At 39.9% G+C, this 12,873-nt stretch overlaps 1 protein-coding gene across 1 annotated transcript in view; it reads left to right on the forward strand.

The window, feature by feature from the left end:
• The window catches only part of las1l (LAS1 like ribosome biogenesis factor), a 72,942-nt gene extending 63,489 nt beyond the window's left edge, over positions 1–9,453 (forward strand). The window contains exon 13 of the mRNA XM_067997113.1: positions 8,853–9,453. Within this exon, the coding sequence (XP_067853214.1) occupies positions 8,853–8,943 (91 nt within the window). The 3' untranslated portion in view covers positions 8,944–9,453. The remainder of the gene's footprint in view (positions 1–8,852) is intronic.
• Positions 9,454–12,873: the final 3,420 nt, after the last annotated feature.

Below are 12,873 nucleotides of genomic sequence, written 5' to 3' on the forward strand. Positions count from 1 at the left end.
AAGATTGGAGGAGGGGATTGTGTAAGGCTGCAATTTATGAAAATTCTGATTTTTATTAACCAATTCTGTTAATATTGCAGGCCTCACAAGAAGCTGTACTGCAGTTATTTTCTTTACTCATTCTATAGTTCAGTTGATAAATGCACTGCCTACGGCAAAATTGAGCGATGGAAATTGGGAAGATCCGAGGTGCACTCTGATTTGGTTCATGCTGTCTGAGTCATTATCTCCACTGGGGCAGCAGTTGAGATATTACAGTTGGCCTCTGCACCGCTGAACTTTGTAGAGGAAAAGCCAGCCAGGATGCCCACTCCTTATCAGTGATCCCTGCTGAAAAATGCAAGTGTGATTGTTGGGTGAGGAGAGGACCTAACTTGACTGCACCACCCTCCACAGAGATTTACTCTTGTATGAAGAATGGTTTCTTGGGTGTAATATTAGAGAGCTAGGAGCGCCAGCGGAGCAGACCAGCAAGAGTTACTGCCTTCAAAGAGAGGAGGGGAGAAAATTAGATTTAAAATAAATACTAAATTAAATTGAGTACAAAGAAAAGTTAAAAATATTACTTAGTAATAGGTGAAATGGACTTGTTTCTGCAGGAAGGGGATGACTGAGTCAGTCATCGGATGGTCAAAACGCACCACTTTTCACCTTGTTTAAAAACAGAACAAGAGTCTAAAAGCTTTTTTTCACTTAACACTTGAATAGGAAACATCATGCTGATATATCGGAAGCAGCTGCTTCCTTCAAATTCACCTAAAGACTAAGATTAACTGTCTTTCAGAAGAGTGCTGGCTACTGTGGAAAGTACATGACAGTTTGGTGAACTGTGTTTTCAGAACATTATTTTTTAATATGTTTTGTACTGCAACAGGATGCGAACATTTTATTTTAAAAGCTGACTTTCTGTGTGTCTTGATAAAACTTACTGAACTGCAAAATAAAAATATTTAGAGGTGAAAGATAAATTCTTTCACAAGAGATGGATGAGGAAGATCATTCAGCTCATCCATCTCAGGAAAAGAAATTAAAGTTCCCCTCCCCATCACAGCATCCAGCGATTTATTAAATGCATCCAAGGTTTTTGCCTCCAATATCCTGTCGGGAAGCCCATTTCAGTTGATCACTCTTTTGTTTGAAGAACTTGAATCCATTATCTAGGGTGCTACTTCAGTGCAGCACTGAAGGAGTGCTGCATTGTCAGAAGTGTTGTCTTTTGGGTGACAATTTAAACTGAGACCGTATCTACCTGTTCAGATGGATGTAAAAGACCTCCTGACACCTTTTGGAGAAGAACCGGGATTTCTCCTGGTGTCCAGGCCAGCATTCATCTCTTAACTAAGACGGCAAGAACAGATTTTTGGTCATTTTATCTTCTTTGCTGTTACTGGGACCTTGCTGTTTGCATATTGGCTACAATGTTTACCTAAAACAAGTGACTATAGTTCTAAAGTAATTCATTGGTCGTGAATTGTTTTGGGATGTCCTGAAGATGTGAAAGGTGCAAAAAAAATACAAAGAAATCTGGATAGCTTAAGAAGGTGGGTTGATGAGTTGCAAATACAATGTAATATGAGCAAGTGCAAGATAATGAGTCTAGGGAAGGGAGCTAATCAGTGGGAATGTAAACTTGACTATAGGACATGACATTGGAGAAGAGCTTGTGAAAGCAACAGTGCAGTGTGCAGCAGAGTAAGGAAAGTTAACCAGATCTTAGGAGTTATAGCCAGAGAGATGGAACACAAATCCCAGGAGGTGGTAATGGGTCTGTACAAGATACTGGTACAGTCACACCAAGAGTAATTTATACAATTCTGGTGGTCATACTACAGCAAGAATGTCCAGGCATAAGCTAAATATCCTCTTTGTCTGTCTGTGGCTGGCCAACTCGGCATAGGGATGCCTGGGTAAACTATTTTCTTTCAGGCAAGTGTCTGCCCAAAACACACATTGAAGTTGGTTATGTCCAAGTCTTTCTGTAGAAAAAATGGCCACAGAATGGCAAACTGTGACACTTATAAGGTAAATACAAACATACAAAAATGATGGACATGAAAAGACCAACTGGTCCATCCAGCTTGTCCCATAGAGTTGTGATGCCTTGTGCATCACAACACAGACACTTCCTACCCACCATGTAATCTCATGGGAGAGGTGAAAAACCAGATAAAAACCAAGCTCAATTAGGGGGAGAAAAATCTTGAAAATTCCTCAACGACCACTTTAGATGATCGAAGCTAGTCCAGGAGTTCACATTCACCATGATTATATATTGCGGGGTACCTATCTCTTGTAGGAAGTGATCTCTGTCCCAGCCAGAAACGGATCCAGCTCTCTCGATAGAATACAGCGAATCATTGTTCACCGCGCCGACAACCTGTCCACTGTTGTGCTATTCTCTAGGATAGAGGAGCTGCCCAATATCCAACCTAGTTCTACCCTTACATAACTTGTAACCCTGACCCCTGGTCGTCCCTGACCTATCCAGTTGAAATAATTGGTCCATGTGTATACAATCTCGTGTCCTTATTATTTTATAAACTTCAATCTAATCGCCCCCAAGTCTACGCTTTTCTAAGGTATAGCGATCCAGCTCTTTGAGCCTACCTGGGTAGTTAAGATGTTTTAAACTGGGAATCAATCTTTTGGCCCTCCTCTGCACCTTTTCCAATTGGTCTCAATATCCCCCACCATGTGAGGAGACAGTATTCTAACTGAGACCTAACCAGGGTCTTGTACAAGGACAAAATGGTATGTTTTGTTTTGTAATGATTGCAACATAGAACCCTATAGTGATTGTTACCACTGGTTGGCGAGACAGTATGCTGAGAGGATGTTACCCCTCATGGGGGAATCTAAAACTAGGGGGCGTAGTCTCAGAATAAGGCGTCGCCCGTTTAAGACGGAAATGAGGAGGAATTTCTTCTCCCAGAGGGTCGTGAATCTTTGGAATTCTTTACCCCAAAAAGCTGTGGAGGCTGAGTCATTGAATACATTCAAGGCTGAGTTAGACAAATTTTTGATCAGCAAGGGAGTCAAAGGATATGGGGAAAAGGCGGGAAAGTGGAGTTGAGGTAAAAATCAGATCAGCCATGATCTCATTAAATGGTGGAGCAGGCTCGAAGGGCCAAATGGCCTACTCCTGCTCCTGTCTCTTATGTTTGTGCCGTCTCACAAAAAGAATTAAAGAGGAGGTTAGATAAAAAAAAATATTTAGAGAGTGGTTAAAATGTGGAATTCTGTTCCACAAACCATTGTTGAAGCAGAGGTCATACGTTCTTTTGAAACAGAAATTGAATTGTTGCCTGAACAAGAATATAAGAGTATGGGGAGCAAGTGGAAGCATGGGATTAGGCTAGCTGGCAGAGGTGGAGAAAAACACAGGCGCAAACGCGAGCTGGGCTAAATATCCATTTCTGTGCTGTAAGATTCTGTGATTCACATTTTCTACCAGCAGCATATATCCTTCTCCATTACCAAAATCATAATCTTAGCAATATTAAAGGAAGCTGCTTTATTTCATTTTAAAAAGTAAAAACGCACGGATCATTGAGCCACCCCAATGTAGTTGTGGACCATTCAGAGCAGAAAGTTCTATGTTTGGTTCACAGTCTGTGCTACTGTAGCTGCTGGATTAGCAATTGGAATGCTACAATTTTTCTCTGTTCCCTTGGGCTAAGGGGATGGAGATTAGCCAGTGTTCTGATATCCTATGACTTCTGGCAATCTGGTAAGTGTGCATGTGTATGGATATTACATGATGACAGGATAGGACAGATTTTTCTAGTATTGAGCTGACACTGATTAGGCTTGTGTATGAAGAATGGCCATTAAAGCAAGATAACTGAATATAACCAGTGCATTCAGACGAGGAACAGAAAACATTGGCAAAAAAGGGGATTAAACACATTGTTCAGGAAGGGTTTGAATATTAAATTGCTTAATGTTAATTTTTTTACACTATAGGGTATTGCTTCTACAGGGGCACATCAACTATCCTAATTTGGACTGGGCTAGTAATAGTGCAAAGGGCAAAGAGGGGGAGGAATTTCTGAAGTGTGTTTAGGAGAACTTTCTTGATCAATATGTTTCCAGTCCAATGAGGAAGGAGGCATTGGTGGATCTAGTTCTGAGAAATGAATGAAGCAAGTGTCAGTGGGGGCACATTTAGGGAACAGTGATCATAGTATCATAAGGTTTAGATTAGTTATGGAAAAGGACAAAGAGCAATCTAGAGCAAAAATACTTAATTGGAGAAGGGCCAATTTCAATGGGTTGAGAACGTATCTGGCCCAGGTAAATTGGAATCACAGATTGACGGGCAAAACTGTAATCGAACAATGGGCGGCCTTTAAAGAGGAAATGGTTCGGGTACAGTCTAGGTACATTATCACGAGGGGGAAAGGTAGGTCAACCAAAGCCAGAGCTTGCTGGATGACGAAAGAGATAAAGAGTAAGATGAAGCAGAAAAGGGGGGTGTATGACAGATGTCAGGTTGAAAATACAAATGAGAACCAGGCTGAATGTAGAAAGTACAGAGGAGAAGTGAAAAAGGAAATAAGAGAGGCAAACAGAGAGTATGAGAATAGACTGGCGGCTAACATAAAATGGAATCCAAAAATCTTCTATAGCCATATAACTAGTAAACGGGTAGTAAGAGGAGGGGTGGTGCCGATTAGGGACCAAAAAGGAAATGTACGTGTAGATTTCGAGGTGATGGCTGAGGTACTAAATGAGTACTTTGCACCTGTCTTTACCAAGGAAGAAGATGCTGCCAAAGTCACAGTAAAAGAGGAGGTAGTTGAGATACTGGATGGGCTAAAAATTGATAGAGGTACTAGAAAGGCTGCCTGTACTTAAAATAGATAAGTCACCTGGTCTGGATGGGGAGCACCTTAGGTTGCTGAAGGAAGTAAGGGTAGAAATTGCAGAGGTGCTGGCCATAATCCAATCCTCCTTAGATATGGGGATGGTGCCAGAGGACTGGAGAATTGCAAGTGTTACATTCCTGTTCAAAAAAGGGGAAGAGATAAACCCAGCAACTACAGTTTAACCTCAGTGATGGGGAAGCTTTTATAAACAATAATCCGGGACAAAATAAATAGTCACTTGGACAAGTGTGGATTAATAAAAGAAAGCCAGCACAGATTTGTTAAAGGCAAATAGTGTTTAACTTGATTTAGTTTTTTGATGGGATAACAGAGAGGGTTATTAGGGCAATGCAGTTGATGTTGTGTATAAGGACTTTCAAAAGGCATTTGATAAAGTGCTACATAATAGGCTTGTCAGCAAAATTGAAGCCCATGGAATAAAAGGGGCAGTGGCAGCATGCATATGAAATTGGCTAAGTGACAGGAAACAGAGAGTAGTGATGAACGGTTGTTTTTCGGACTGGAGGAAGGTATACACTGGTGTTCCCCAGGGGTCGGTACTAGGACCATTGCTTTTTTTGATATGTATTAATGACTTGGACTTGGGTGTACAGGGCACGATTTCAAAATTTGCAGATGACCCAAAACTTGGAAGTGTAGTAAACAATGGAGAGGATAGTAATAGACTTCAAGAGGACATAGACAGGCTGGTGGACTGGGCCGACACATGGCAGATGAAATTTAATGCAGAGAAGTGCAAAGTGATACATTTTGGCAGGAAGAATGAGGAGAGGCAATATAAACTAAAGGGTACAATTCTAAATGGGGTGCAGGAACAGAGAGACCTGGGGGTATATGTGCATAAATCTTTGAAGGTGGCAGGACAGTTTGAGAAAGCGGTTAAAGAAGCATACGGGGTCCTGGGTTTTATAAATAGAGGCATAGAGTACAAAAGCAAAGAAGTTATGTTGAATCTTTATAAAATACTGGTCCGGCCACAACAGGAGGAGTATTGTGTTCAATTCTGGGCACCGCATTTTAGGAAGGATATGAAGGCCTTAGAGCGGGTGCAGAAAAGATTTACTAGAATGGTTCCAGGGATGAGCAACCTCAGTTACGTGGATATACTGGAAAAGCTGGGATTGTTCTCCTTAGAGCAGAGAAGATTAAGAAGAGATTTGATAGAAGTGTTCAAAATCTTGAAGTAAATAAAGAGAAACTTCCCATTGGCAGAAGGGTTGAGAACCAGAGGACACAGATTTAAGGTGATTGACTAAAGAACCAAAGGCGACATGAGGAAAAACTTTTTTATGCAGTGAGTAGTTATGATCTGGAATGCGCTGCCTGAAAGAGTGGTGGAAGCAGATTCAATCGTGGCTTTCGAAAAGGAATTGGATAAATATTTGAAGGGAGAAAATTTGCAGGGCTATGGGGAAAGAGCAGGGGAATGGAATTAACTGGATTGCTCTTACAAAGAGCCGGCATGGGTTAGATGGGCTGAATGGCTTCCTTCTGTGCTGTAACCATTCTGTGATTCTTAAGGTGAACAGTGATATTCAAACACCAATGATTTACATTAGAAGTAGCTTGGCTTTGCTTTAGGAAATGACTAGGCAGTTTATAGGGAGGGGATGTGGCATGTTTCTGATGTTGCGATTAGTCAAATGGGAGTTTTGTCATAGAAAAACAGGTACAGTATTGTGCAGTAGAAACCAAAAAAGGGAACATTTTTTCGTACGTGCTGTGTTTAATGCTATTTGGTTAGTTTACTTCGCCAAAAATTATATTCCACAAAAAAGGAACTGTTGAGGACCCTGTAAATATGATTCCTGGAAGAGGGGGAAGTAAATGCAAGTTGTTGCATTTATTTAGCGCCTTTTGTGTCCTCGGGATGTCTTGGAAAGTGCGTCACAGCCAATGAATTGCTTTTGAAGTGTAGTCACTTGTCTTATGTGCAAGTGCAAATGGCAGCCAATTTGCCCACAAGGTCTGATAAACAACATACATAAATGACCAGTTAATCTGTTTTGAAGGTGTTGATTGAAGGGCAAATGTTGGCCAGGACACCAAGGAAATTCCACAGCTCTTCTTTACCATGCGATCTTTTATATCCACTTGAACAGGCAGACTGGACCTCAGTTTAACGTTTCATCCAAAAGGCGGCACCTCTGACAATGCAGCATTCCCTTAATACTGCATTGACGTATCAGCCTAAATTATGTGCTCATCCTAGGAGTGGAGTTTGACTGCTATGATTGTACCAAGCTGGGTATGCCCATGATTGGCTGAATTGCTTGTCTGACTGGCAGTAGGTTAGTAAGCACATAGAGGGATGATAATGGCTTTGGTGGCTTGCCAGACCTGTATCCACAAAGACTAGGGGCAGGACCAGAATGTGTGCTGGAATTTACCATTGTCACCATATTTCCACCAGCACTCATTTGACCGGATATGGGGAATGTAAGGAGTTTTGTAGAGTGCGGTATGTGCAGTGAAGTACTTTGACCTAGCACACTCAGCCCCAGAAGTTGAAGTTGTGAAGGTCCGCTTCCATTGTTCTCCTAGAAGTGGGTGGCCTAATTCACACTCCCAGGACTTATATAGGCTTTCTGTGTCTTCTGATGATGTGAAAAGCAGTATTACTTAGAGGCAAGAAATTTTGCCACAGGAAAGTGGGGAAAGTCTGTGTTGCAGAGCATCGTATCTGGTGGTGTAGCTTGTGTTGTACTTTATACTGCACTGACAAGTCTCAGAAGTATTGCAGGATCTTGACTCAACCAAAGAAATAGTGTTATATGTGGACTTTGTTGGTCAGTTGCTGAACATGGAGTAGTGTTCTCATTTCAGTGACTCCCTTCTTATGCCATGCCTTGGTGTCACTTGTGGCAAGAGCCTTTGGGAGGTTGCAGTGGTCCCTTAGTGGAGACAGAGCTGATGGACCCTGGGGAAAATTCAGTGCATTGCATGTTTATTTCCAGTCTGCCAGTGAGCGATGGTATCCAGTATTTCTAGGCTCCAACTGGCCTTTTATGAGGGTCTGAGAAGGACAGGGTGTGCATTGGAGTAGGTTGGGCAGTTCTGGCTTCCAGCCTTCAGTTAGTGAGGGTAACTGAGTTTACCACTTGCCCCAATCCTGCACCCTGTTTTTTTGTTGGTGATGGTAATCCTTAAACCTCAGATACAACGATTTACTATGACAGTAAAGGATGGATTTTAGCCAGCCACTCTAAGCTTTACCAGCTTTTAATCCTTCGTTAGTGCATGTACCTGTTAATGAATAACTATTTTTGGAGCTATACCTATTTTTTTAAATATCATTTTTCTCCCCTCTTGTCCTGAAAGCACAGATTCTTGCTAGGATATGGTTCTTCAGGTGCAGGCAGCTGTCCAAGCAGAGGTGTAGGCATGCTATTCGACCATTTGTAGAATACAAGCTGAGCCTCATCCTGTACTTGCCTGAAGTCTTGTAAACAATTTTACAACACCAAGTTATAGTCCAGCAATTTTATTTTAAATTCACAAGCTTTCGGAGGCTTCCTCCTTCCTCAGGTGAACGATGTCGAAAAAAAGTTTTTTTTTTTTCCCCCGACATCGTTCACCTGAGGAAGGAGGAAGCCTCCGAAAGCTTGTGAATTTAAAATAAAATTGCTGGACTATAACTTGGTGTTGTAAAATTGTTTACAATTGTCAACCCCAGTCCATCACCGGGATCTCCACATCTTGCCTGAAGTCCACATTGGTGCACTTTCCAATAGAAGTCACTGGATTGCAAGTGGGAACCCTGGCTTTTTTTTTAAACCCCATTTCTTCCTCCCTCACCCAGAGGTGTTGCTTCCTACTGAGATCTAACTCAGCTTGGACTGGAAGTAAAAGCTGCAGTTGTCTGATCTGTATGTATTCAACCCTTTAACCTGCTTTTCTGTTTGCAAACCTTTTAGTTGTATTTGCCTCTTACTAAAAATTGTTTGTTTTCCCTTACAGTGCCACAGGATTACCTTGTGCAGACTCAGAGGGTTTATGGTGGACTCAGAGTGACCTTCACAGATTGAAAACTGGATTGAAATTGTTCTAGAGAAGAAAACAATATTTTTGCATTATTTTCCCTTTTCAAGACTCTTCTTACTCCCCTCCCTTAATCAGGTGTATGTGTGCTTGTGTAGTTGCACATACGTATATATCTGATATCCAGCTGTTTGTTGAAGGGTCTCCACGCAAAACATGAACTTGCCTTTTTGATGCTGAGAGCCCTGCTGTATATTTCCAGTATTTACCATTTCTTTCAAAGTCCGTAGTTAGTTTTTGATGGGCTCTCAGAATAAAGATTGGCATCTCAGGCAGCCCCAGGCTTTGAATTGACAATCTGGGTAGAATGAAATTATATTTTACTGGTTACAGTCTGCCCTAAGGCTAGTTTCTTTTAAAAAGTAAATGTTGAAATTCCTTTCATCAACTCAATCATATCTGCTACAGAATACTGTAATGTTATATGCATGTAAATGGGAAAGTGGCTGTACCATATTTTTTTCCTATTGCAAAAATAAATCCTGGCAACTAACTCAGTCGTCAGCTTTGTCTTTAAAAAGATGCATGTTTGAGTTTTATCCTCTCTTCCCCTCGCCTCCTGCTGGTATGGATTCATCCTCTGAGGACATTGCAAATGTAATATGAATAAGGGAGAACATAACCAGATTATTGCTCCACAAATGCATTGATTCCCCAGCCAATTTAGGGTTGCTAACCAGACAGAGTACAGGATTGGAGCAAGAGTGGGATCATTGCTAGAGACCTGAGCTCTGCAGTTGAAAATTTTGTGAAAAACAGGATGAATGAAAAATAGTTAACATATTAAGTGATTACTTTCTGGCGTATTCACTTTAAGCGACACTAATAGCATGCCATCATAGACGATTCTATAAATAAACGGCTTTGACATCATGTGGATGGAAGTAATCGACATGCTTAAAACTAATAAAGCTGTGAGAGGAGGGGAATAATAGTTTCCTGAAGATGCTAACTGAGACTGGGATGAAATCCCATAAGTGCTGATGGTCATTATGAGTGGGGTGGGGTGGGATCAATGCATATAGGATAGGCTCTTCTGGGTTGAAAATAAGGCAACAGGCTGCCTACTTTCATGAAAAGTGCTAAAACAAACTCTGGTAACTATTAGTTTTATTTGCAAATTAATGAATCAATCAGGAAAAGATTTTTCATCACCTATATGAAAATAACCTTGTTAAATGGCAGTCAACATTGTTTCAGTGATATCCCAAATTGACAGTGGAAAGCCCCACAACACTGTACTTAGACTTCCAGACAACTTCTACATGAAAGGTTATACATGCTGAAGGCTGTGGATATGCCTGGTAAAATGTGAATAAAGAACTGCTGAAAGAAAAGTAGCAGGTACCAGTTAGAAGAATATCGAGCTGGTGAGATGTATTTGGGTGGCTCAGGGATCAGAGCTGTGCTCCTATCATTTCTAATCTACATAATATGCTGGACTTGGGAGCAATGCAAATTATTCAAATTCATGTTAAACTGAGTGACCAGTTTTATTTGCAAAATTTACAAATCAGCAGAACTGCCACACAAGGATTGGAGATACACACTGGCATTGAACTAGCTAGGGACGAGGCTGAGACAAACGTGAATGATAGTAGACTTAACACTCAGGATGTCCAATCTTTGCAGAGTAACAATTACCAATGTTTTTGCTCAGCTTTTGTTATCAGTCAAGAGCCTGTTAGATGCCATGATGGGGGCAATTCTGTGGAGAGATGGGCCAAATAGGCTCTTGCACTGTACTTGCTTTTGTGAAGATACAAATCATTAACTGCATCAAAAGAATTACATGCACATCTTCCTTTTAAAAGTTATGATAAAGCTTTTGCTTACTTCACTAAATATAGGAAAAGTGATATTCTGCTCAGATACTAAGTTCACTGTCCTCATAAGATGACTAATGCAAGAAATCAGCACATAGATCTTCCAGAAAGTAACTTTTATTGAATACATGTAACATAAATTGTGTAGTAAATTACATTTTTAAATCCTTTTACTACAAATTGGTTACATTTGGCACTAATAATAAACATGAACATTTGTGTAGGGCAGGTTTTTTTGGTAGTTATAACCTTTACTTCATGCAAACATCAAACACTGTAAATTTAAAACATTCTTAAATTGCACACCTCATATGGAACACATTCCAATGCACAGAAATACCAACCCATTTGAAGTTGTGTCCATAATCCTGTTTGAAAAGGCACAGAAATCAATTTCATTACCCTGCTACTCCTAGAGTGCACTCATCATAAAGCTGTGAATGTATTAATTACCTGAATATACACTTCATATACATACCACTTTCAAAGTAAAATCTGTTCATTTCTATTGTACAGATCCAATGAAGGCAACACTGCAAAATCATAGCAGGTTTTATGCAAAATAGGTTTTAAAGGCCACTTTAATGCCAAGATAACATTTACAATGCCAAGTATATATGGCACAAAAATTTTAATGTTGAAGCGATAGCCAATCTTGCAGTGTTAACTCTAGGACTTGTGTAAAGTGTAGTGGTGGGTGTGTAAAATAGTTGCATTATCTATGTAGTGCAGAAAACACTGTACAGTACTACTGGAGTTTGTCCTTTTAAATTTGGGTTGTGTCTGGAGAGAGCATTTTAAGCTGTACTGGTCAGTACAGGTCTGCCATTGGTGTTGGTCGAGATGGAGTATTACACAAGGGTATTGCACAATATTATAGCATATTGGGTTAACTACAATTTTAGCTATAACGGATTGGTACCAATATGCTAATAAGCTAGTGACTGCACGGTTTCATTTAGAACTAGCCACTGAAATTAAAGCGCACTTGTTGCAGACTGAAAGAATAGTTGCTGCTGTGCAGTATTTGTGTACATAAACAACTGTAGTGATCTATCTTATGAATGCACCCATTCTAATATTCAATTTACATTGTACAAAAGCTGCTTAGACATCAAATAAAACCAAAGCACATTAGATTTGTGTTGCAACAATAGGTGAAAGTGATTTCAAATCATAGCAGCATTGTTATATTTATCAATACAATTAAAGTATCAGCTAGCGTTAGCTGTTTACTGTGTTCAAAATTAAGAGCATAATTATACCATCCAACACTTGGCACAATTTATCACACATTATCCATACATGTTGCACATTAAAAGGTACCGATTATATAGAGTGCTTAAAAACACATCTGCCTTTGTTTTTTTTTTAAATTCTCAAGGAGACAGAGACACATTTTGTCATTAAGACTTACATTTTGTTTGGGACTACAAACCCAAAGAGTTTTTTGTTTTACTACAGATAAAAGCCAACATGTTCATTTTGTAAGGAACAGAACAAAAACTAGATCAATAAAACAACTGGACTAATCTAATAAAATATATATATTATATATATATTTTCACACAATATCAAGCTATCTGTACACAAGCTATCTAAACACAGCATATCTACTCTACAACAAACTGTATGATCTCTTCAAACAAGTTTCACTGAATACACTTGGTACACTTCTTAGATTATATCTGGGGACGTGTACAAACTCCAGATATGTAGCAAAGAAAAAGCAATTAATCAAGCCAAATAATTTTTACAAGCTTTTTACAGGAAAAAAATAGAAGTCATAGAGCTTATTCTCCTCCTGTTAATAGACAAGGTTGTAGATGCAGCCAACAAAAGCAGTAAACTAGGAGGATCTCACTAAACGGCACTCAAATAATTTTATTGGTATTTAACTTGCATAATGATTTTGTTTAACTCATTATGCAGATTACTGTAATTCTTGCAACTGGTTGAAGAGACCATCCTACCCTACATTCCTTATGCAAAAATAACCGTTCCCAAGTTGTATAGGAAGGTTTAATGTATTGCCCTTTTGCTGGGTTTCTGAACCTTTGCATAGAATAGGGCAGGAGGGGGAGGGTACAAAATACTCTATGTAAATCTAAGAA

This window comes from Heptranchias perlo, chromosome 15, assembly GCF_035084215.1.
Source record: "Heptranchias perlo isolate sHepPer1 chromosome 15, sHepPer1.hap1, whole genome shotgun sequence".
NCBI lineage: Eukaryota > Metazoa > Chordata > Chondrichthyes > Hexanchiformes > Hexanchidae > Heptranchias > Heptranchias perlo.